Below are 27,364 nucleotides of genomic sequence, written 5' to 3' on the forward strand. Positions count from 1 at the left end.
TAAAAGTGTTGCCTCAAGAAGAATCTTTAAATATATGGGGTACTCAACAATAAAATGTTGTAATGGGCATAAATCTTGAATAGACATTTCTCTAGGGAAGATATTCAAATGGCCAGTAAACACATGAAAAGATGCTCAACATCATCAGTCAGTAGGAAAATGCAAAAAGATTCTACCCAACAGAATGACTACTATCTATTTTTTTTAAAAAAAAAAAAAAGAAAGAAAGAAAATAACACAAGGATGAAGAAAAATAACTGTACAGCCACTATGGATTAATATGTTGTTTCCCTGTTTAAAACATATCTGCAACTATGCCTTAATCATTAAGCTATTCAAAGGGCTGACCCAGCTCCTTGTTAAACTATCAAAAAATAAAGAGAAAAGGAGCCCCAGACCATATGGATATGCCTTTCTTGTCTTCCCCCTTGAAACATAAGTTCCTCATCTTGCAGATCTTTGCCTAATTCAGCTTTCTGTTTGCATTGCCATAAAATACCTAGCAAATAGTATTACCATTGAGATAAGTAGATAGAAGGAAATCCAAATATCCACAAAAAGGGATGGGAAAGTAACTCAGTGGTAGTGTGCTTGCCTAACATGCTCGAGGCCTTGGGTTTAATCCCTAGCAGTGCAAAAAAGTAAATATGCAAATATCCACAGAAAATTAGAATCAACTGAATATTCATGAATTTATAAAGTTTTATTGTTGGGACTTATAACCTATATAAGAATTTTTCAAGTCAGCATTATTGACTTGGGCTAAATTTTTGTTGTGGGTTATTTTATTTACTGTTGGATTCTTAGCAGCCTTCCTGGCCTCTAACCACTATAGTCCAATAGCACTCTCCAGTTTTGACAACCAAAAATGTCTTCAGATATTTTTAGATGTCTCCTGAGAGTATAAATCACCTTTGATTAAGAACTAGTCTAAAGACAATTATTACTCAGATTCTTCCTGCACTAGACGATATGTTTCTGAATAAGGATTAAGAAAAAAAGGGGGTGCTGGGGTTGTGTCTCAGCAGTAAAGCGCTTGCTTAGCATGTGTGAGGCCCTGGGTTTGATCCTCAGTACCACATAAAGATGAATAAATAAATAAAATAAAGGTATAAAAAATGGGGAAGGGGGCACTTAATATTCTGCATAATCAACTTAGAGGAAGAAGAAGGGATTATTTTTATTCATCCGTGTTTTCTATGCTATATTATTAGTTTAATATTCTAATAAAGTTATTAGTTTCCAGCGTTTTGAAGAGATCTTCAGTGAGAGAGCTATGTGCTTTAACAGACTTCATCCTAGGAACAAATACAGAGATTCAACACTGATTCCAATCATATCATCAGTGTACAACAATCAGTTTAATCAATCAGGACCATAGTGTATATTCATTTTCCAAAAACTTGATCTCTCCAGTTGGATCTAAAGAACATGTGATTAACCACCTTTCTTGTAAGAGATAGCTACCTAGTATCTATTACTCCAGCCCAAAATCCCATGATTCTTTTCAGATGTAATTCACATACCACAAAATTCACCATTTAACATGTACAGTTCAGTGGTTTTTGGTTTATGTATAAAGTTTTGCAGACATGACACTTCCTAATTTTCATCAACCTTAAAATAAAACCCTATACCCATTAGTATTCATGCCTCATTACCCTTTCCCTCCAGCCCCTAGCAACCATCATCTTTCTCTATGAATCCACCTATTCGGAAAACTGCATATAAATGGGATCATACCATAAAAATGTCCTTTTGTGGCAAGCTTTTTTCATTTTGCATAATGTTTTCAAAGTTCTTCCTCAGATTTTTTTTAAATTAACACGTAAATATTGACCATACTTACATTCATCTTAGGGTAATCATATTTAACTATTTAAACATCATTTCTTTCTGCTGAAAACATTCAGTATCTCAGATTCCTTCTTGATTACCTCCTACTTTCACAACCTCCACATTAGTCCATGAAAAAATCTAGTTGATCCTACCTTCATAACATATCCCCTACCCTGTTGATTTCCTTCCATCACTGCTTCAACCTGCAAGTACATGCTACCGTCTTGAGCCTAAAATGCTTCCCATATTTTTACCTGTATTCCCATCATTCACAAACTGATCTTACATGTTTTCTTCCTAAAGAGGCCTTCTCTGACTAACCAAAAGTAGGCCTTGAACCACTCTATATCACATCAACCTGTTTTTATTTGTATTATTCTTTATTCAACAAATATCTATTCAGTATTATGCTAGTATTACTCTACATGCTGGGGTTATAGAAGAGAACAAAGCAAAGATCCTTCTCACATGAACTTATAAAAATATAAGTGGTAAGTACTTGGGAATAGTGAAGGTGGGAAGTGGTTTTTTATTAAAAGGTGATCAGAGAAGTGCTTGGTGAGGTGACATTTGAACAAAGATATTAAGGAAGTGAACCACTGAGATATCAGAAGGATGGGTTGTCCCAGGGAGGGGGAACCAAAAGTAAAATGGCTCTGAGATGGGAATGTTCTTAGTGAAATCATGGCATTAAGGAGGCCTATATAACAGATGCAGAGTGAGCATGAGAGTAGAAATAGATGTTGTAAGATAATAGAGATTCAGACTGTGCCAGGCCCCAGGGATGATAGCAGTTATCAATAAGATTATTTTCTTATTTTCTTTATCCTAACCCTCCCATCCCTTCCACAAAACTTAAATGACTTGAGAGCAATACCTGGCTTGTTCAACAGTATATACTTATTCCGCCAAAAATTATGCCTGACACAGATTAATGCATTCACATAATAAACATTTATTGAATGATTGGTGTATTTATTGAAGAAATGACTAAGTACCAAATGTCATGTATGCTTTTAATATATAAAATGTCATGTTATAATTATTTAATTGTTTTATAAATGAGATAACTATACTTTGAAGAGGTTAAATAACTTGCCTGATATAACACAAGAGATTAGAAAAGCCAAAACTTGAAATCAGGAGGACTTACTCAGAAACCTTATCTATGCTTTAAAATCTTTCTTAGATCAGATTATTTATAATAATAAGTAGAGACCCTGCCAGACATGACACACACCTGTAATCCTAGGGGCTTAGGAGGTTCAGGTGGGAGGATCTCAAGACAGCCTCAGCAACTTAGCAAGACCCTAAACAACTTAGCAAAATCCTGTCTCAAAATAAAAAATGAGGGCTGGGTTTGTGGCTAGAGCGCTTGCCTATTATGTATGAGGCACTGGGTTTGATTCTCAGTACCACATAAAAAAATGAGTGAATAAAAAAAGGTATTGTATCCATATACAACTAAAAAGAAAAAAATAATAATAAATAATAAAAAGGGCTGGTGATGTGGCTTAGTGGTCCACTAGGTTCCTCTCCTTAAAAGTTCTACCTCCTCCCAGTAGCACTATAGGCTAATGACCAAGCCTTTAACACATAGGCCTTTTGATGATACTTCAAAACAATAGCTCCATTCATTTGCATATAGATAGCCTCTTCAATAAAAGGTGCAGTTTTTGGTGCCTCTATCAGAAATCAGTTGACTCTATGTGCAATGGATTAATTTCTGAGTTCTCTATTCTATTTCTTTGGTCTTTGTGCTGGTTTTTATGCCAGTCTCACGCTATTTGGTTGCTATAACTTTGCAATGTTTTTTTAAATATATATTTTTTTACTTATAGATGGACACAATTACTTTTATTTTTATGTTGTGCTGAGGATCGAACCCAGTACTTCACACATGTAAGCAAGCACTCTACCGCTTAGCTACAACCCCAGTCCTATAATGTTTTGAAGTCAGGTATTATAATGCCTCCAGCTTTGTTATTTTTGCTCAGGATTGCTTTGACTTTTCAGGATCTTTTGTGGTTCCATAGAAACTTTAATAGGAGTTTTTGTATTTCTATAAAAACTCTCATTGGTATTATCATAGGGAATTTATTTCATTATTCATCTGTGTATTGTTTTGTGTATTATGGTCATTTTAACAATATTATTTCTCCAGTATATGAATATGATCTACCTTTCCTTTTTTGCGTGTCCTCTTTAATGTTTTTAATCAGACATTTTAGTTTTTATGGTGGAGTTCTTTTAGCTACTTGGATAAATTTATTCCGAGCTTGGGGCTGGGGTCATGGCTCAGTGTTAGAGCGCTTGCCTAGCATGTGTGAGGCACTGGGTTCAATCCTCAGCACCACATAAAAGTAAATAAATAAAATAAAAGTATTTAAAGAAACAATTATTCCTAGCCTTTGTTTGATTTGATTTGGTTTGTTTGTTTTGATTTAGTAGCTGTTGTAAATGGAATTGCTTTCTTGATTTCTTCCTCAGCTAGTTCATTGTTAGTATATAAGAACATGACTGGTTTTTATATATTGATTCTTTTTTTTTTCTAATCATTTTTGTTGGTTTATAGAAATGATATTGACTTAATATATTGATTTTATAAAAGGTCATTTCATGGAACTCATTTTTTTTGTACTTAACTTTGTATTTATTTTTTATTTATTTATTTATTTTAATTTTTTATTGTTGGTTGTTCAAAACATTACATATTTCTTGATATATCATATTATATATTGATCTTGTATCCTGCAATTTTACTGAATTCATTTCTCAGTTCTACAGTGTTTATATGGGACTTTGTCTTGTTTTGTTTTTGGTTTGGTTTTGCAGTGCTGGAGCCTTATACATGCTAGACACGTGTTCTATAACTGAGTTACATATCCATCCCAGGTTTTTTTTTAATATATAAAATCATGTCTACAAAAAGGGATAATATGACTTTCTCATTTCCAATTCAAATGCCTTTTTCTTTCATTATTGCTCTGGATAAAACTTTCAGTACTGTGTTGAGTAAAAGTGATGAAATTGGGTATCCTTGAATTGTTCTAGATCTAAAAGTTAACAATTGTGACTATTTCCTGTTAAATATATTAGTTGTGGGTTTGGTTTGCCATATAAGGAGGACTTAATTGTATTGTTTATTTCTTTTATTACCTAATTTGTTGAGTATTTTTATCATGAAAGGACATGATTTTTATCAAATGTTTTTTTTCTGTGTTTTACTGAGATAATCATTTGAGTTGTCCTTTATTATGTCAAAATATTTAATTATTCATTAAAAATATTTAATATATCACAGTTATTGATTTGTGTATGTTGCATCATCTTTATATCCCTAGGATAAGTCCCACTTGGTCATGGTGTATAATCTTTTTGTTGTGCTGTTAGATTCAATTTGGTAGTACTTTGTTAAGAATTTTTACATTTATTTTCCACAGAATATACTGGTATGTTATTTCCTATTTTTTGTTGTATCTTTCTCTGGTTTTCATATCAAAGAAATGCTGGTCTCATAGAATAAGGAAGGATTTCCTACCTTTCCAATTTTTGGAATGGTGTGAGAAAAAGAGTTGGTGTTACTTCTTTAAAAGTTTAGTAGAGCTGGGTGCAGTGGTGCACACCTGTAATCCCAAGCAGTTCAGGAGGCAGAGGCAGGAGGATAGTGAGTTCAAAACCAGCCTCAGCAACAGTGAGGCACTAAGCAATTCAGTGTGACCCTATCTCTAAATTAAATACAAAATAGGGCTGAGGATGTAGCTCTGTGGTCAAGTGCCCCTGTGTACTATCCCCAGTACCAAAAAAAAAAAAAAGTTTAGTAGAAGGCTGGGATTGTGGCTCAATGGTAGAACACTTGCCTGGCATTATAAGGCACTGGGTTCAATTCTCAGCACTACATGTGAATTAATTAATTAATAAGAGTTCTTTGACAACTAAAAAACAAAAAGGTTAGTAGAATTTAGCAAATGAAGCCATCCAGTTCTGGGCTTTTCTTTGTTGGAAGTTTCTTTTTTAATTACCAATTCAATTTCATTGCTCAGCATTGGTCATTTAGTTTTCTATTTCTTTATAGTTTAATGACAAGTTGTATGTGTACAGGAACTTATTCATTTCTTGTTGTCCCAAATGATCTTTTGTATTACTGTGGCATCAGATGTAATGAATCCTTCCGAATCTCTAACTTTATTTGTGTCTTTATCTAGCCAGTCAGTCTTAAAACATTTGCTGATTTTCTTTATCTTTTCAAAAAAAAAACAACTTTGTTTCTCTGGTCTTTGGTAATTTTTTTAGTCTTAGTTCTTCAAGTTACATTGTTAGGTTAATGACTTGAAATATTTCTACTTCATGATATGTTTATTACTATAAACTTCCCTCTTAATCCTGATTTTGCTATATCAAATAGGTTTATTTTTATTTATTTATATCATTTTGTGCTTCCATTTTCATTGAAGAAATGTTTTTCTTTTTCATTTATTCATTGATCATTCTGCAGCATTTTTAATTTCCATGTACTTGTGCTGTTTCCACAATTCCTCTTGTTCGTTTCTAATTTCATTCCATTGTGCTCATATTATTTTGATTTTTTTGAGACTTATTTTATGACCTAACAAACAGTCTATCCTGGAGAATATTCCATGTGGTGATGAAAAGAATGTATATTCTACACCTATTGGATGAAATGTTCTGTAAATATCAATGTCCATAATATAGTTTAACTCTGATGTTTCTTTATTGATTTTCTTCTGTATGAATTGTTGATTTAAACTGGGCTGTCAGATTCTCTAACTAATATTGTATTAGAATCTCTCTTCCTTTAGATCTGTTAATATTTATGTTACATATTTTAGTGGTTTGGTGTTGGGTGGATATATATTTACAATTGTTATATGTACTTTTGCTAAATTGTTCTGTTGTGATATAATGACCAACCATCTGTTTTATTTTGCATGAGTATAGCTACTTCTACTCATTTCTGGCTTCAATTTGTGAGAAATAATGTTTTTCCATCCCTTCACTTTTTTTATTGGTTCTAGTTTTTTAAATACATGACAGCGGAATGCATCACAATTCTTATTACACATGTAGAACAATTTTTCATATCTCTGTTTGTATATAAAGTATGTTTACACCTTCACTTTTGGTCTGTGTGACTACAGGGGAGTTATGTTAGGTATTGGTTTTTCATTTTTATTTGGTTTTGTTTTGTTATTTTTAATGCACTCAGCTAGTTTGTAGCTTTTTGTTTGTTTTTCCTGCCAAGGCCAGCCTCTACTGGGTTCAAGCGATCCTTGTGCCAGCATACCTGGCTTCTGTCTTTTAATTGAGGAATTCAATCCATTTACATCATTCAAGGGTATTATTGATAGATTAAAAACCTGCTCCTGTTTCTTGTTGTTTTGTATACTTTTGTTCCTCTCCTCTGCTCTTACCCTGAATCTTTGTGATCTGGTGATTCCTATCGTGATAAAGATTTATTCATTCCTCTTCCTTCTTTGTGTGGCTTTATACTTTCACATGTTTTCATGGTGGTAATTATCATTTTGCTTCTAGGTGTATGACTCCTTTATCCATTTTTACTTGTCTGCAAAAGACTTTATTTCTTCTCAATTTCTAAAGGATAACTTTAGTGGGCATAATATTCTTGGCAGGCAGTATTTTTCTTTTCAGCACTCTGAATGTTAATAAGTTCCCATTCTCTCCTGTCCTGCAAGGTTTCTGCTGAATAATCTTTTTTCTAATCAAAATTCACTTGTTAGAAACTTGACATTTTTCTTGTACTGCACCTTTTTGGTGGGTAAGGACCAGGCTTTTTTTTTTTTTTTAAAGACAGGGTCTCATCTCAGCCTGCCTCAACCTCCTGAGTTGCTGGGATTACAGGCATGTACTACCATGCCTGGCTTCTTGCTGCTTTTAGAAGTGTCCTTTACTTTTATTACCTTGATTATAATTTGCCTCTTTGAGTCTAACTGAAGTTCTTTGATCTTCATGGAAATTTCTAGGAAATTTCCCTAGACTTGGGAAATTTTCAACTACAATTTCATTAAATAGGCTTCCTGTGCCTTTTTCTGTGTCCTTCCTTATTCTCATAATGGGATTATTTGTTCATTTAATGGTGTCCCATAGATTCAACAGTCTTCCTTCATTCTTATTCTTTTTTATTTCTCTAACTGGATCAATTCAAAAGACCTGTCTTAAAAGTTCAGAATTCTTTCATTCTGCTTGATCTAATCATATGGCTATCAATTTTTGTGTTGTTTTTTTTTTTCTGGTAATTGTCTCTCTGTTGAATTTCTTCTTCCTATAATGAATTGTTTTCCAGATTTCATTTAGGTGTTTCTCTATATTCTCTTGTATTTCTCTGAGCTTCCTTAAGACGACTGTTTAGAATTGTTTTTTTAGGCATTTGGTAAATTTCCTTTTCTTTATGGTTATCTCTAGGGATGTATCATGTTTCCTTGCTTTTTCATGGTGTTTTTTGGTTTGGTTTTGTTTTGTTTTTAGTTATAGATGGATACAGTACCTTTGTTTCATTTATTCATTTTTATGTAGTACTGAGGATCAAACCCAGTGCCTCACACGTGCTAGGCAAGTGTTCTACCACTGAACTACAACCCCAGCCCTTTTTCATGTTTCTTATGCATCCAGTGTAACAGTTACCTTTTTTTTTTTTTAATATATTTTAGTTGTTGATGGACCTTTATTTGTATGTGGTGCTGAGAATTGAACCCAGTGCCTCACGCATGCTAGGCAAGTACTGTACCACAGAGCCACAACCCCAGCCCCTTAAAGCTACCTTTTTGAATTTAACAAAGTTGTTTTATTTGAGGGTGGATCCTAAGGAGACACATCTAAGCTTTAATTCTGGATGAATTCAGCAGTGTGATCTTGGCAGTTTCTTTAGCTTTATTCTTCAACAGGCACAGATCAAGAGTGGGGGCATATTTTTGTGGGCATCCAGAAATTCATCAATTATATTTCATGTCTTCCTACACCAGCACTGGTTCCAATGGCAGTTTTAGAACAAGGGTATCTGCTCTGATAAATTATGACAGTCTGTGCCCCTATCTGTCTCTACAATTTGAAGAGCAGCAGTTTGCCCCATGTCCTTACTTTAGCACAGATCTAAGAATTATTGGTTTTTTAGTTTGCTCAGATTTTTACTTATTGTTTCAACAGATTGGTAACTTCCTGATCCCTTATATGTGGAACCAGAAACTGAAAGTTCCATCCTTTTATTTACTCTGCTTATATCATTATATTTGAAGTAATTTTCTTGTGGATAGCTTATAGCTGAGTAATATTTTTTAATTTGCTCTGCCATTTGGATCACTTATGCTTAATGTAATAAGTTATTGAAAAATAATGGCATAATCTACCTTTTTAGTTTTTGTTGTTTTTTCTTTTTATTTTATTTTCTTCCCCATCTTACAACTTACCATTTTGAACTATGGTTAGTGTTTTAGTATTTCTTTGCTAAGATTTTATAGTGATTGTTCCAGGTTTGACAGAGTACTGGCATCATCAGTTTACCAATTTGATATGAAAATCTTACCTTGGTAATATTCCTTTAACCATACATATATAAAATATAATTGTCATATGCTTCCTGTACACACATCAGTTATAGTTTGTACATCAGTTATAGTAACTGTACATCACTTATAGTTTTTACTTCAACCAAACATATAATTACTTCAATTAAACATAACTGGAAAAATTCAAGAGTTAGAAAGCCTATTGTATTTACATACATTGTTGCTTATAGCCTTCTTTCCTCATGTTTCAAGATTTCTTTTTGTAACATTTCCTTTTATTGTTTCTCCTCATTACTTCCAGATAGGAGTGGCAGGCAAGGCACCCATGTGGTCTCCACTACCACCACAGTAGAAGGGGAGGATCATAATGGTTATGAAGGTGAAAGTCACAGCTCCCTATTTGGCATTTACTGCATTTGCTAGCATCAGCAGAGGTGATGTCATGGTATTTTCTGTGCTATTTGGTTTTAGTAGATGAGTTGTTGCCTAAACTCTTTTCCTGGTCCTTTTGCTAAAGATAACAGGATTTTGTTGACACTGTTTTTATATACATCTATGGGCATTTCTGAAGTTTCTGGCTTCTGTAGATCAAATTGTAAGATATACAATGCCAAAGGGAAACCCAGAGAACTCACCACCATTTCATTCCTTAAGTCCCAAGATCATTTGCTGGCCTGCCTTCTCTCCATCTATTTTCCAGGGGTTTTAGTTATACTTAAGCAGGAGGAATAGGGAAAAGTACATCTACTATATAGCATGTTTCCAGAAATGGAAGTTCAGCCTCAGTGATTTTGATTCTGAAGAAAAATTGATGGGGAAAATTTTTGCCTGTAAGTTTTATGCTTCACAGTTTGACCTTCCCAGTCCCTGTTATCACAGTTGAGGCTAAGCTTCTCAAACAAAAAACTGGCAGACTGTGTGTGCACATGTGTGTATATGTATTGGAGATGGGGACAGCTTCAAACTTGTGTGTCTTGCATTACTAAAACACTATTTATTCCACAATTTTATGATGATTCAATTGAATCAATATTCAAAAATATCTCATTCCACTATCTTTCCTGCCCCATTCACCCTCCCCCTATACTCCTTCCCCTTTACCCAATCAGAGTTCCTTCATTTTTCCCATGCGTCTCCCCTCCCCATCATAAATCAGCATGCATATATGGTGTGATGCTACATTGAAATGTAAAGTTGTGCTGCAATTGCGTACAATGTATCAAAATGCATTCTGCTGTCATATATACCTAATTAAAAAATTTTTTTTTAAATTCAAAATATATTTTTAAAAAATCTTTAAAACCTTATCTTCATAACATAGCGGCTTTGATTTCTATAACATTCTTCCATATAAAAAAATACAAAATAAAAATGAATCCCCTATGTAGTAAAACTTAATTTATGCGGTTCTACCAAAAAATTTATGTAGTCACTCATCATTTGTGTGAAAAAGTGATCACTGTAATATACATGAATGATGTATCATGCAGCCAAAAATGTACTCAGGTTGTATAGTACTCACAATTCATTCTGACTGGATGGTGGGGTGTGGGTTAGCACTGTGTTCAACTCATTTTATTATGAACAGTAATTTAAAATGTGAGTAATTTATATTTTAACATAGCTATTCCTATGTAATTATTTGACAGGTAATATAGATTAATATAAGCATAGTATCATTGTTCAGCTATTTACCTAGGATGAAAAACAAAGATTTTCATTTCCATATTTCTATCCATTTATTTTTATGATTGACCCCTAATTAAATGAGAAAAGGATAGTATAGTAAATTCTTAGGAGTAATCATTTTACCAATTAAAATGCAAAAGTGGAATGTCTACATGAAAAACACCTATGATGAACTATGTACTATTTTGATGTTAGGCATGTATCAGGCATAAAAATATACTGTTACCCTATTTACATATTTTTTTAAGATCAAACAAAATCTCTTTAAGGCACATTACTAATATGTAAATTGCTGCCATTTCTATTGGTTTTTAGCATAATGATTGAAGGATTGATGCTATAATTTACATTGTAAATCAGAACCACACGATAAAAATCTATCAATCCTCTCTATATCTGAATATAAAATTGTTAAAATCCAACAATGCATCCTGAAAAAAAATGCCACTATCGCCAAGCTATAAACATTACAGGATCACTTTGAACTTCATTGTTTCTGTGCATATTTTTAATTACTAACTCTACATTCGTAGTCTTGTGCAATATCCCTGTTGTGTAGTTTCTATTGACATTTGTATAATTTTAGACCATTATCAGAATAGATAATATGAATAATTACAAATAACATATACTGAGCACTCATATAAACTAAGTTTAGGGAACTTTATTCATTTATTTACTGACATAGAGCTTCACTGAGGTAGTAATTCATGGATCCTCACTTCACTCTACCATACTGTTTGGCACTTAATTCATGTTATCTTACATAAATAAATAGTTAAGAATCTTCTGATACAAAGATGAATTCAGTTAGAATACTTCTAGTTTTAAGTTAATATATAAAATGAAAAATTCATACTAAGTGCAATATTCTCTTCCTTCTCAAGTTTTAATAATTTTAGAAAATATATTCTGTTTGAGTTTCACTGTCAAATATTCAGTATAGCTAGCTGTGGTTTAATCTATAGAAAACAAATATTCTCTCTATTGTAGTGGTTCCAAAAAAACATTTTTAAATTTGTTGACATTCATTGTTACTATCTTGTTGGCTTTTAAAACATTATAAGGAAAATGAACTGGGAATTTAGTAAATTGTTATATATTATAGCTCTTCTCTTTTTAATACCATATTAAATTTTTTTAAATTAGAATAATGATTCTCAGACTTTACATGCTAAATACATATTTCTGGGACCCACACTGAAGTTTCAACTCAGTAGGTCTGGTGTGAGAGATTAGAATTTGCCTTTATAACAACTTCTGAAGGGTAATTAGGACATCCAGTGACCACATCTTTAGAACTCTTATATAAGGATTTTTTAACTAAAAATATACCCAATGTTTGAAGTGTAAGTATTCCATTTTTTCCTTTTCCCTTTTACAAAGTTTTATAGATATGTAGAACAATTGATTTGAATGACCTATAATAACTAATTCAGCTTCTCCATTTGCCCATAAATTAACTTTTTATGTTAAGTATAATGACATTTAAATATATAAGGTGGTAAATAAACATATTAATCACTGTCATTATTACTTTCATTATTATTTCTTTTGGGGGGGGGGGGCACCGGGGATTAAACTCAGGCATTCTCAACCACTGAGCCACATCCCCAGCCTTATTTTGTATTTTTAGAGATAGGGTCTCACTGAGTTGCTTAGCACCTCGCCATTGCTGAGGCTGCTTTGAACTCACAATCCTCCTGCCTCAGCCTTCCGAGTGGTTGGGATTACAGGCATGTGCCACCATGCCCAACTCATTATTATTTCTTTATATCATTTTTGGAAAGAAAGCATTATAGAATAGTTATTATATATTTTAGTGTTTGAGTTTCACTATGTAGAAATGTAGAATGCACTATGTAGAAATGTACAAATGAACAATTAGCAATGCCCCCCATACATTTGAAATATTATTTAAACTTTTCATGTGGTAAATATGAAAATTTCAAGTAATTTGGTGAGGCAATCCAATACACTTGTAAATTTAAGCTCAATTTACTCATCCTATAACTATTTCAAGTAAAGACAATTTAAAAGTTTTGTGGTTGATGGCTGAATAATTTTACTATTTTCTTTATGATTTCATTGGGATAGACCCAATATTTCATGTTTTCTTAAAGTTCAGTCAACAACCATCTGATTATACTATCTACCAAAATGTAATCTCTGTAAAAGCTCTATTAGAAGAAATTATACTATTGAACTTATGATATATTGACTTCCCCTATTTTGACATATAAAATCAATGGAGCAAATGTGCTGTAGTAAAAACAGAGAAATTTATTTTGTCATATATTTATTAAGAGTGGCCCCCACACTTTCATGAGTTTTACCCCTCTACGTGCTTCTCATTGTAGAAATCCAAAAAAGATTCCCTCATGTTTCCCCTTCACATGGGACAGTTACCATTTTGAAATATGCCCAGAGCATAACAAAAGCCTACTCTCCAAGGAAAAAGATTTTACAGGGGTATAAATTTACCTGGCTCCAGCCTTCTAAACAGCAGTCTCAGGTACGTAGGTGTGGAGGTTACAGAAATACTAAGAAACACTTATGAAACTCACTAACCAGGAATACAAACCTTCTAAAAGACTTCTTTAATCATAAGATTATAGAATACTTTCCATCCCTGCCACTTTATTGCTACTCCACCATATCAACAATGCTTAATGTGATAGCAATGGATTATAGCTGAAAGAGCTGCCAGGCCGCCTCTATGAGGAGCTCATAATGAAGCCCTAGACAAAAGGAGGGACAAAAACAAGGACACTAAAAGAATTTGAAGGCTCTGGCACATACACCTATATCAAACATTAAACATAGCCTAAGTTGTAGCAAAATTAACATAAAACTAAACACTAAAGGCCTGTTTACCTAATTTCCTTTAATACCTGATCCAATACATCATAACAACTTCTCAACTAAGTTACAAATCAAGAAAATAGTCTGAATAGACAAAGCAAACATCAGAACCAGACTCAGATATTTTGCAAAGTTTGGAATTATGATGTAGAGAATTATGAATAATTATTAATAAAAACTGTGAATGAGATAATAATAGAAAAGTGATCATTTAAGAACAGATAAACAATCAAAAGGGAATGCTAGAAATCAAAAGCACTGTACAGAAATAAATAATGTTTTTTGATGGGCTTATCAGTAGACTGGACACTGTCAAGGACATTCCCCCAAAGGAAAAGCAAAGACAAAAAAAAAAAAAAGAATAGGAAGGGGAAATAAAACAGAACATCCAAAAACTGGAATATTTTAAAAGTGTGAGAAATGTGTATAATTGGAGTATCAGAAAGAAAAAAAGAATAAAGAAGTGTTTGAAGTAATTAATAGTCAAGAGTTTTCCAAAATTAATGACACATACAAAACCATGGATCCAAAAAAGCTCAGAAAATACCAAGCAGGATAAATACCAAAACTGTCTTCACCTAAGAATATCATATTCAAACTACAAAGAAGCAAATGCAAAGAAAAAAATTAGATATAAGCCAAAAAAAATATCTTACCTATAGCAGAACAAAATCATGCAAACAAAAACGAATAAAGTGAAATATTTAAAGCATTTAAGTACTAAAAGAACAAACTACCAATCTGGAGTTATACATCCAGCAAAATTTTTTTTTAAATGAAGGAAGATAAAAACTATCAGACAAAAACTGAGGGAATTCTCACATGTAGATCTGCTCCCTAAAGAAATGTTAAAAGATATTCCTCAGAGATAATTTCTGGTAGATCTGAAATTCACATCTAGTTAAGAAGAGTCAAGTCTTAGAAGGAATGAACAGAGATAAAGCAAGATCTTTTTTTTTTTTCTTCTTAGTTAATCTGAAAAATAGCAGTTTAAAGTAATAATACTACTAGGTAATTGTGGCCTATGGTAAGTACTATGAATAACAATACCATAAGAAATGAGAAATGGGAATTGGGCATACTCTTTTATTAAAATTTGCCCTTTCCTTCCCACCAGCTGTTAGCAGCGACCTCTTCCCATGAATTAGTAGTGGGCTAAAACCTTTAATATATTATGTCTTCAAAGATGAGTGACGCATCACTTTTCCCACATATATTTATAAAGAAGTAGAGAAGAGATGAGGTAAGGTAAGGGATAATGTTTTAGTCAGCTGACCAAAAGACACAACAAGAACGATAAGGAAGAGGGAAAGTTTATTTTGGCTCATGGTTTCAGAGGTTCAATGCATGGTCAGCCAACTCCATACCTTTGGCCAGAGCTGAGGCAGACCATAATGGCAGAAGGACATGGCTGAAGAAAGCTGCTCAGTCCAAGACAGCCAGGAAGCAGAGTGAATTCAGCTCAGAGATAGAATATAAACCCCAAAGAAATGCCCCCAGTGACCACCTTCTAGCCATACCGTGTTTGCCCACAAGTTACCACACAATCCATAAGTGAATCAATTCACCGATTAGTTTACGGATCTTATATCTAATCTTTTCACCTCTGAACATTCTTGCATTATATTACACATGAACTTCTGAGGGTTACCACATGTCAAAACCATAACAATAAGAATTTTTGTTTTATTTCTCCCTTTTGAGAAAGATACTTACAAGGATATATTTATAAAATAAGCATGATCAAGTTATTTTTATAAAAGAAAATAAAAATTTAAGAGAAATTGAATATTGACAAATGAAAAATATAAAAGCACTTAGAATCATATAATGTGTGTTTTCTGGGTATTGGGGTGCATGTACACAGTAAACTCTATAGTGATAGTGGATTAATCTATAAAATTGGTTTTGTTTTGCAATACTAGGGATCCAGCCCAGGGCCTCCCACATGCTAGGCAAGCATTCACAAAACCAAACCCCCATTCCTACAGATTTATATGATAAATTATTATTATTCAAAAAGTACTGAGCATCTTCTAAGTACAAGCTGTAATCCTGGGAATGTTAACGAAAAATAACATGTATTCACTATTCTCAAAAAGTCTGCAGTATATATTTACAGAGGAATAACAAGAAAAAAAGATAGCCTGAGCCACTAGTAAAATTTTGTCAGAATAAAATGATTGACTTCACTAGTCAGTGGTTTCTTCTACAATATCTAGATGTCTAGAGTGGAATCTTTAAAGAACTAGGATTCCATATCCTACAAGACTTCCTTGATATTTGATACTTTTCATCTTTCCCTGAACAACTGAGCATGACACTTTTCCAGGAACTATAAATGTGGAAAAATATTAAGATTATTGCCATCAAAAACTTTATAAATTAGGAACTAAACATTTACATTTTTAAATATCTTCTTAATCAAATGTCAAATTAGTGGTAACAATATGTGCAACAGGAACTGAAAGAAAGAACATTGAAGGATTGAAATGTATAAAGAAGAAGTAAACAAGAAATACAGTTGTAGAATTAGCTAAATCAAAATGATGCAAAATGCAAATTTATTAGGAGAATACAAAAAATAATTTATCAACAAAGAAAAAAATTTGTTCCAGTGTTTTAAATCTATAGCAGACATAAACATATATCTTTGTGTGGGTGTGTGGGTGTGTGTGTACACTTGTGCTGAGAGCCATAGCCAAGTAGGAAATATGAGAAATAATCCTCTTATGCTTTTATATGTGTGTAGCAGGAGGGGAGTAGACATTTTTAAGACTACTAACAGAGCTACTGTTCTCCTTAATGAATACCTGCCATCAAGGGAAATTATTTTACCAAATCTTGTAACCTTGGTAAAACCTGCTTATTATTGGTAAAACCCAGTTATCTGACTGACTTGAGAGAAGTGAAATACTTAACTGCAGCCCCCACCAAACAGAAGTTTGGTGGGGGCTGCAGTAGGGACTGAATGGAGAAGTCTGTGACCCCATTATAGAATACTTACCCTCTCTCAAAACTTAACAGCAACATCAGTCAGTCTCCTGTAAAATAATAATCAAGGAGGGCTGGACTATATCTCAATGGTGTAGTGCTTGCCTATCATGCAGAAGACCCTGGGGTTCAGTTGCCAGCACTCCAAAAAGAAAAAGAGAGGTAAACAAAGTTAAGGCCCTCTGTGATTTTATTTATTTATTTATTTGCAGTGCTGGAGATCAAACCCAGGGCCTTACACATGCTAGGCAAGCATTCTAACACTGCGCTACACCCAGACCCCTTCAGGCCCTATTTAAAAAGGAATCCCAAAGCCTACAGAGGAGGCAAAAACAAGCATGAAACGCATTTTTAGCCTCTGACATATAGCTACAACAACCAGTAAACACAGCCTAACTCATGGCCTAATGTAAAACTTCATACTAACAGCTTATTTATATTAGTTCCTTTTACATCAATCATGTCCAGCTTTCAACAAAAAATTATAAGGCATGCTAAAAGGCAAAAACAGAAAACCGGTCTGAACAGACAAAGCAGAGAGTCTTTGGAATTTAAAGAGAGGAATTTAAAATAACTAATTAATATACTCTAATGGAAAAAATAAATGTTGGAAATAAAAAACAGTATAATACAAATGAATGCCTGTGATGGGCTCACTAGTAGATTGGACATGGCCTAGGAAAGAATGAATTACCTTGAAGATACGTTAGTTGAAATTTCCCAAACTGAAAAGATATGAGAGAAAAATAATAAAAAATAATTTTAACCAGGCCTGGTAGCAACAAGGATCACTTAAGTAGAGGAGTTTGAAGCCAGCTTCACCAACATGAATTTATTAGTTTACAAAACAAAGTTTCAGTTTTATTTTAAAGAACATTCAGGTATAAATGAATTCATTAATTTACAAAACAAAGCTTCAGTTGTATTTTAATAAACATTCAAGTATAAAGTGCTATACTTATCCTCCCCACCTCCCATCTGTAATTAAGCCCCTCCCAGCTTGATTCTGCTTTAGTCAAGGAGACATCATGAACATTCAGTGGAACTTGATTTCCTAGTATGTTGCCCTGAGACTGTATGTGAAGAAGTCCAGTCCAGTCTCCTTGAGGATGCAAGACCATAAAGAGAAAGGTCCACCCAATCATCAGCAGCTTAATGCAGCCACTTAAGTGAGCCCAGGCAATACCAGCAGATACTGCCCAGCTCTCCACAGAATCATGAGAAATAAAATGGTTAGAGTTGTAAGCCACTAAATTTGGGCTTAGTTTATTACACAGCAACAAATAATTATGAAAAAGAATGTATTCTCTTGAGAGCCAAATATGAAAGAATTTACAAAGGTTAAAATCAGTTTTTAAAAATGGACAGTACAGACTTGAGTGGCTAGTAAAGGGAAAGAAATGTAGAGAAGCAGAAGGTAAGAATTCAGGAGTTAAAAATAATATGGTTACTGATATTCACAATTTAATCATGTCCTCTTTAAAGAAGGCACATGTGAAAGAAATTACTTTGCAAAAGAAAAAAATTATACAGTATTTTTGCATTTTATGTCTATTGATAGCTAGTAGTTGCCTCCAGGTCTCTCCAAGTTGAGTAGCATGTAACAGCTTCCTTAATCTAGTGAACATTTATTTTTAAAATTACATGTTTCAGTAAAAATAACAACTTGCAATTTGAAACTTTAAAAAAAAAAAAAAATCTCACCTTTGGTTGGTAGTTACACATCTTTTTTCCCTGATTCAGAACTAAGCAGTTTTAGGTTGCTACTTAAAAAAGAAGACCTGTTACAGCAAAATGACCACTGGTTTGCCTCTCAGAGGTATAGATCTCCTCCATAGAAAATAAAGTACACTAAAGCATAAGGAAAGCTTTCCCATTAAGTTCATTTATAAGACATTGTCCACTTAAGAGGCCAGAGTTTTGTTTTGTTTTAATCAGAGAATGACAACTGAAACATAATTGCACATAACCTCAGAAAAGTTTACTCCCTAATGCAACTCAAAAGGAACACTGACCATTAAATTGGAACACCACAGGTAATAACACCTAATGCAATTTGGTTTTATGAGAGCTGTGAATATCTTTTATTGTTTCCCTTTGCATTTTTCACAAGCATTGGCAATGGCTTTTTACAATTCTTTCATTAGATGTGTATGTGTGCACTGGGTTGTAGAAAAGCAGTTATCAACTCAGGCTACTCAGTTCCTCAAAAAATTAAAGTTAGCATGGAACCCCCATTAATTACATTCCTAGGTGTATTCCCAAGAGGAATTAAAACATGTCTACTCAAAAACTTGCATATGAATGTTTACAGTAGCATTATTCATAATAGCCAAAAAGTAGAAACTAACCAAATGTCTACTAACTGATGGATGGATAAACCAAACGTATTCATACACTGCAATATCATTTAGCCATAAAAATATGAAACATGCTATAACACAGAGGAAGAAACCAGATACAAAAGGCCACATATATTTATGATTGCAGATTTATGAAAGATCTAGAATAGGTAGGTACAACCTTAGAGCTAGAAAGAAGAGATAAGTGGTTATCAGGGCTGGAAGAAGAAATGGGAAGTAATGCTAATGGACAGAATATTTTTTGTGAGATAGTAGAAATACTCTGGAATAAATGGTGACAGTAGTACAACCTCATATACATGACTGCATTTTATACTTTAATTGGTAGGTTTTGTGGCATGTGAATTATATATCAATTTAACAAAAAAGAAGAGACAAAAAAAAAACCATTCACATTCTAAATGTATAACTGGGAAGCAGCTTGACAAATACAGCTTGAAACAGAGTTTCAAGCTTCTTAGTTCATTCCAAAAATTTAATTAGAAAAAACTTCCATTAAAAACTGTCAATTGTGCCAGGAGTGGTGGCACATGCCTATCATCCCAGTGGCTTGGGAGGCTGAGGCAGGAGGATTGCCAGTTCAAAGCCAGCCTCAGCAAAAGCAAATACAAAATAGGGTTGGGGATGTGATTCAGTGGTCAAGTGCCTGTGAGTTCAATCTCCAAACCCCACCCCAAAAAAAACTTAATTTTTATACTGTTTTTCAGGAACTAACACTTACATAGTGCTTGACAGTTTATAAAGAACTTTTATATACATTAAAATTTGTGTACTGCTATAATTGCCTCTCCAAATCCAGTAGGTGGTATTGTTATTCTAATTTTACAAATGAGGAAATAATATTTTTTCTGTTGTTTGAATCCTTACGAATCTCCAGGTAAAGGTTTGTGTATTTTTCATCTTTGTATAAAAGGCATTCAGTAAACGTTTAGGTGAACGAATACACAAATTAATTAAGGCTTAGGAAGGACAAGATACCAAACAAAGCAGTGTCAGAATATATATCGTTGGCATTCAAATCCTATGTGTTTTCAATAATATATTAAAAGTCTCCTATGTTCTCTGCACGGTTATTCAGGTAAACTTGTATCATGTTATTGTATGTCTCAACAGCAGTCATTGATATGACATATTATAAGGCCTCAGGGGAAACTAAAGAGAAACAATTATACAAATTAGACTTGTTATTTATACCAAACCTTCAGTTTATACATCAGACATTTATTAAATGCTGTCATGTAACAGCCAATATGCTGTGCCCTAAGAAGAGAAGCATCTAGGCACCTCTTTTGATGGAGCTACTTTCAGTCTAGTAGAAAGTCTTACCATGTAGCTAAGTTCAGATATAATATAAAATATTCCAAAGGAAAAACAAAAGTCAGTGGTTCCTTTATTCTTCATTTTAAGCCACACATCAACTATCAGAGCCAACCATTGTTATAAGAAGTTTTGCATAAAGTTTCTCAACTTCTAAAATCTATCAATTTAGCATTTAAGCATATATCACCACAGATTCCTCATATGTGTAAGATACTTTGGGACTTTTTTCTTCTGGAGCCACATTCTAGAGTCTTCAGAAGAGTGCTCCCTTTAACACTCATACACCACATACTTTTAAAAGGTTTGACCATTTTCTCTTCATGGATTATCCCTTTCTTTGAGGACAGCCTCCTCCTCCTTGTTCTTAAATTGATCACTAATTAGACTGTTTAAAACCCAGGAATATTTATATAGTGACATTAAATTAACACAGGTCTTAGATTTGTATTTTTATCACTAGTGATTAAGGTATTCCTCTACTCAATAGAATGCCTGATTTATGGAAGTGATTAGTGAGGATCCACTCACATTGGAAACTAGATTTACTCAGTCCAAGTTAAATGATGTACCTTAGTCACATAAGCCATAGAGACCATTTATTCTTTTTTCCTATTTGGGTAACCATTCATTTAACTGAAATCTATTTTAAAACAGAAAAGATAATAAAACAGAAAAGATAATAAAAAGCTGATGATTTAGCAAAGTTTTTAAATATCAAGTAACTATGGCCTAGAAAGTTTACAAATTTTAAAATAAAATGCCTCTGTTTTTTTAGTACTGTCAAAATTGACTTCCTACCTTCTATATCTATTTTGTCCCTTTTTTTTTCTCCACAAATCTGAATTCTAGAGTCATGTATAATATTCATATAGGTAAATTTAGCCTGTTGACAACTAATATTTTTTTTAGGAATATCTCCCTTTAGCTGGATAAACACTTATCAAAAAACTCCAAATGTTGAATGAGATGGACATCATTATCCTAAGTACATGTATGAAGACACAAATTGTGTGACTCTACTTTGTGTACAACCAAAGATATTGAAACACTGTGCTCTATATGTGTTATATGAATTGTAATACATTCTGTTATACATAACAAATTAAAAAAAATTAACTCCAAATGTTAAAAATCACCACACTTGTAACACATTTTTTTTTTTTTTTTTGCTTTCTTTGACCACTGTTCTTGCTTAGTTGATAATTTTCTTAATTAAAAAAGTGAGCTGGCTGCTGTGGTGCACACCTGTAATCCCAGCCACTTGGGAGGCTGAGGCAGGAGGATCACAAGTTCAAAGCCAGCCTCAGCAATGGCAAGTCTAAGCAACTCAGTGAGACCCTGTCTCTAAATAAAATATAAAAAAAGGGCTGGGGATGTGGCATAGTGGTCAAGAAATTTTCCTAGGATAACAATTGTGAAATTCTGTGCTATCCAGAATATATAGGGCTCTGAGGTCTCAGGTCAGATCTTTTTGACAAGAAGTCACTAAAAATCACCTTCGATTTTTTAATTGATTCCAGTAGAATTAAAGTATATATGTGCAGCATTTAACATATAGATTCATTTCCATAAGTTTAAAATTTGGAATGCTTTCTTAAAATTATTTTAAAATATCAGGAAAGAACTGTATTATCAGAATAGACAATAAATACCAATATATTTGCCAGACCTTTTTTTAAAATCTACTTTGATGTACATATACAGTGAGCTTTATCACATTAAGTAATACAAAACTATTACTCCAGGTTTGCATTTATGAACAAGGTAACATGATAATTGTTATAGCTAAGATTTCTATACATCTTTCAGAAACTTATCCTGTTATCAATTAAAACAGAATATCAGCAAAGAAAATGTTTTAATTTTTAATTTCATCTTTTATCAAAAAAGCCTTGAACCCTTGGTTTTAATAGAATCCTAATTACTCTGAATAAGACTAGTATAAGAAACAAATATATCAGTATCTGGAACACAGTCTCTTTCTCCATCCCTTCATACCCTTCCCAGTCAGAAGAATCATAAATCAGTCACCTTTTAATAAAGAACATGCTAATGAAGAGAACTTTTGTCACTTACACTTGAAAAACTCAAGGCAGATATGACGGTACAACAAAAGCATGAAAATCACCAGCAGGCCATTAAAGAAGGAGTACAATTTGGGTAGGTCATATGAATGGAATCACAGTTGTAATGGGTTGCACCCCATGTATGTAAAATATGTCAAATACACCCTACTGTCATGTATATCTAAAAACAACAAATACAACAAAAAGGAGCACATGCCCATTAGTAACAGGAAACGCTATTAGCCAAATTATTTGTATGTTAGTCTTTGTATAGTGAAATATATGTAATAGTGAAATATATGTAATATTAAAGCTTGAATAATATTTTTCTTTCAAAGTCTTAGTTTCATATTCATTAACTTCTACCATTCATGTTATATATCCCACTTGCCATTCTCAAAATTAAAAAAATTCTCCTTACAGAAAACTATTATCCTCTTTCATTTTCTTATAGAAAAATGTAATTTAACATTCATACATATAAACCAAAATGTGTTATTTCTCTTAGCATCCCCCTCCCATATAAGCAGTGAGAATCTCTATCAAATGTAACTCTTAATCATCTGAAATGAGCCAGAGGACCTGAGCCTATTCCAGGGTAGTTGGTGTAGAGTCCATATCTAGAACACTTGACTTTTTCATCATCTTTTCCAGCAGGAATATAATTGGGTTAAACTCTTAAAGGCAAATTGGTGCCTTTCCATGAAGATCCACAAGATTAATCACTTTATCCCAAAGAAGGACGGCTAAATAAGCCCAGGCTTTGGGTATAGAATGGGAATATCACAAAGCCTAAGACATGCTCAACAACCTCAAACACTACAAAAATTAAGTGTAGCTGATAGCCTAGAATTACAAAAATCAACAAATGTCATGCTAACTAGAATCCTCAACTGGGTATAGAATTTTATAGATTCCCAAATAACAGGATAGCACCCCATACATATTATAGAGAAACAAATAGTAAAAGAAAGGAGCTAACATTGGGAAAAGTTATTTTATGTCATAAGAAGTCCTTTTTATAGTGCAGTAGACAAATATCACACTTCTTTTTCAACTGTAGACAAGATCTCAGGTGATGAAAAGGGTGTGGGATTTGGAATTAAGCTGCTGAAATTAAATCTTAGTTCTACCATTTAGTAGCTATATATATTTTTTTCAATCAAATTGCTTAACTCTCAATTTCCTGAATATAAAGAAGTAATAGTATTACCTTTGACACAATTATTGTTAAGAAACATTAAATACACAAGAAGCTGTGCCACAGTTTTTGGCACACCTAAAGCTAATGCCTGTTAATTCCTTTATTATTGCTTACAGAATGTATTTTTTTAATTTTCATATTTTGTCATCTTTTGGTGTTCTTTGTCTCCATTTTAATCAATGGCAACATAGTTTGAGTATCAACTTGAGATTAACAGATACTTTTTCGAAAAGTTTTCTCTTCCAAATTTAAACAAAACATTGGTTATTTGCATGTGTCCTTTCATCTCGTTTTTATAGAGATGCTTAAGCTAGGTCAGTGCCAGAGTGAGTTACAAATAATGCGGTTAATATGAAAATTCCTTGTGGTTTAAAATCTTGCAAGGAAAAAGAATTCAATGTTCTTTGGAACACGTTTGTTCACATAAAATAATAACTTTTTCTTTGGCTAATATATTTTTCCTGTATGTTTTTCCTACCTCTTAGGTCAGCATATGGGTATTATTAAGTTTTATTTTTGACAAATAGATGTCAGAGCTAAAGTTGTGATAGGGTGTCCTATCTAATATTCATAATTTGGGTTCAATAGCTTGCTTAAAAATAGAGTGTAACAAAATTATTACAATGTACTTTTTCTCCTATATTGCCTGATTCTTTAATTCAAGATTATAAATTAAAACATAACCTGCTTTAGAATGACATTAACAGTCAAAACTGCATGTCAGTATAGTGTTCTCCAGGAAAATAAGTATGAATCAACCTTAAAAACTTATTTTTTAATTGCATAATGTATACTTGAACTATTCTGGAAAGTCAGACTATGTCACAGACAGAAGTCACAGACAGAAGGACACAAGCATTTGAATCTGGTGGTTGGGAAGTCTGATACTGCAAATATTTTTTATGTATTCATTAAAAATTATTCAAAATTCTTATTTGTCATTGATGCTTTACCTCTAGGTAGACTATATATTTGTATTTATGCTGTACAAATTGATACAGTATTTTTCTGTTGTCCAATACCATATTTCAACTGGAAAACATTACAAGTCTCAGGTCTGACACATTTAGAGGATTAAGATTTTTTTTACATACACATTCTTTCAACAAATATGTATTGAGCAGCTAATATGTGCCAGGGCCAGGGATGGGCCTATTTTATTCTCTTAAAATATAGAGGTGAATAGAGCAGACTAAATCTCAGCTCTCATGAAAATGAAATCCTTGTAGGGGAATACAAGCAATGAGTAAATTATGTAATATTATGTAATTGTGAGGAAGTGACAAGTAGTATGGGGCAGGGGAGCAAAGGGATAGGGGGAGACAGGGAAAGCTGAGTAAGAGGAATAGTGATTGCCACAGGAAGGTATTCACATCAATGTTATTTCATATTGGGCCTTTCTGAGAAAGTGTCATTTAAACAAAGATTTGAAAGAGGTGAAGGAATTAGACAAGTAATTATCTTTGGAAGAACATTCCAGACAAAGGAGATAGCCAGGGCATGAACTCCTTAGCTGTAAGCATTCCTGGAATCTCCATGGCAAAAAGAATAGTATATTGGAAGTTCTGAAACAGAAGAGTTAAACTATAGAAGATGAAGTCACAAGTTAAATGTGGGGTGAGGAGTGTAAACTAGGTAGGACCCAGGACAGGCTTTTATTCTGAGTAAAACAGTGTACTGTAAAAGAAATAACAGAGGAAGGAAGCCAAATAGAAGTACATTAAAGTAATTCAGGCAAGAGATAATGATGGTTTGGACCAAGAGGACAGCAGTGGAAACAGAAATAAATGCTTAGATTATGGATATGTTTTTATTCTGATTATATATTTGATTCTTTGGAAGATTTGAGAAAAAGAGAGTACTATAACTATAGGGTCGCTGGCCTGACCAAATGGAAAGATGGTGTTGCTAAAACTGAGATGGAACAGAAATGGGGGTAAAATTAAGGATTCTGTTTTGAATTCATTGTATGTACTGTAATCTCTCTTAGACATAGAAAAAGTGATGCTGAGTATGCTATTGGAAATGAGCCTAGAATTCAGGGATTGGAATTCTACAATGGAGTTAAAAATTTGAAGAAATGTTAAGAACTGATTCAAGTCAATTTGGTCATATATGACTCTCATATTCTTTTAGCAAGGGGGGACTTATACTTCCCAAGCTCAAAACCTCCTATAGGAAATCAACATTGTAGTACTAGAATAAAGACAGACATCTAAATCACGTAGAATTTAGAGGCAAGAAATAAATTCAAACACCTATGGCCAATTAATTTTAACAAAGATGGCAAGACTATTCAAAGGGGAAAGAATAGCCTCTGCAACAAGCCAGTGTGCTGGGATATCTGTATATAGACATGCAACAGAATGAAGTTGTACTCCACATTTAAAAAAAAAAATTAACTCAGAATGGGTCAGTCACATAAATGTAAGAACTAAAATTATTACAAGTCTTAGAAAAAAAACAGAAGTAAATCTACATTTCATCAGATTTGGCAGCAGTGGATTCTTAAATTTGACACTAAAAGCATTAGTAACAATTTTTTTAAAAAGTAGATGGAATTTCCTAAAAGTTTAAAAATTTTGTGCAAAAATTAATGGACATTTTCAAGAAAATGAAAAGATAGCCCCATGGAATGTTGGGAAAAAAAATTTAGAAATCTCACCACTGATACTGCTGTTGTATCCATAACACATAATGAACCTTTGCAGCAAACAGCAAAAATGCATACAGCCCAATTTAAGAATAGTCTAGATGTTTCTCCAGAGAGCCCAAAATCTCAAAGTTATTCTACATCATTCATCATGAGATATAAGTCAAAACTACAAATGAGTTAACACTTTACAACCATAATGATAACTTTAATTAAAAAGACTAAAAAAATAAGTATAAGCAATCATGTGAAGAATAGAAACCCTCCTATATTGTTGGTGAGAAGGTAAAATGGTGCAAATGCTATGAAAATCAATATGGCAATTCCTCAAAAAATTAAACCTAGAGTTACTATATGATCAACAGTTACAATTCTGAGTATATAATCCAAAGAGTTGAAAGCAGAGTCTTAAAGAAATAGTTGTACATCTGTGTTTACTGCAGCATCAATAACAGCCAAAGAACAAAAACAACTCCAATTTTCATCATTAGTAGAATAGATAAACAAAGTGTATTCATAAAATGTAGTATCATTCCATATAAAGAAAGGAAGTACTGATACTTGCTACAACTTATATGACCCTTGTGAACATTATGCTAAGTGAAAGAAGCCAGGCACAAATGGTCAATTTTTATATGATTCTTTTTATATGATGTATCTAGAATAGACAAATCCATAGGGATTGAAAGCTTGAATATTATGGATAACGGGTACAAGGTGTGTTTATGGAATGATGGGTGAAAACTAGGAACAACAGAGAACTGGTGGCTGCAAAACATTTTGAAAATACTTAAGATGCTGTAATTTTATTCTTTAAAATGGCTAATTGTATG

At 33.0% G+C, this 27,364-nt stretch overlaps 1 protein-coding gene across 3 annotated transcripts in view; it reads left to right on the forward strand.

Moving 5' to 3' along the window:
• Itfg1 (integrin alpha FG-GAP repeat containing 1) overlaps positions 1 to 27,364 on the forward strand; it is a 220,638-nt gene that overhangs the window by 179,691 nt on the left and 13,583 nt on the right. The window contains exon 14 of one of the 3 annotated variants that reach the window (XM_015488770.2): positions 9,679 to 9,756. The exons of the other annotated variants lie outside the window; for them this stretch is intronic. Within the exon in view, the coding sequence (XP_015344256.1) occupies positions 9,679 to 9,756 (78 nt within the window). The remainder of the gene's footprint in view (positions 1 to 9,678; positions 9,757 to 27,364) is intronic. 3 annotated transcript variants of the gene reach the window in all.

The sequence above is a fragment of the Marmota marmota genome, unplaced genomic scaffold, assembly GCF_001458135.2.
Source record: "Marmota marmota marmota unplaced genomic scaffold, marMar, whole genome shotgun sequence".
Taxonomy (NCBI): Eukaryota; Metazoa; Chordata; class Mammalia; order Rodentia; family Sciuridae; genus Marmota; species Marmota marmota.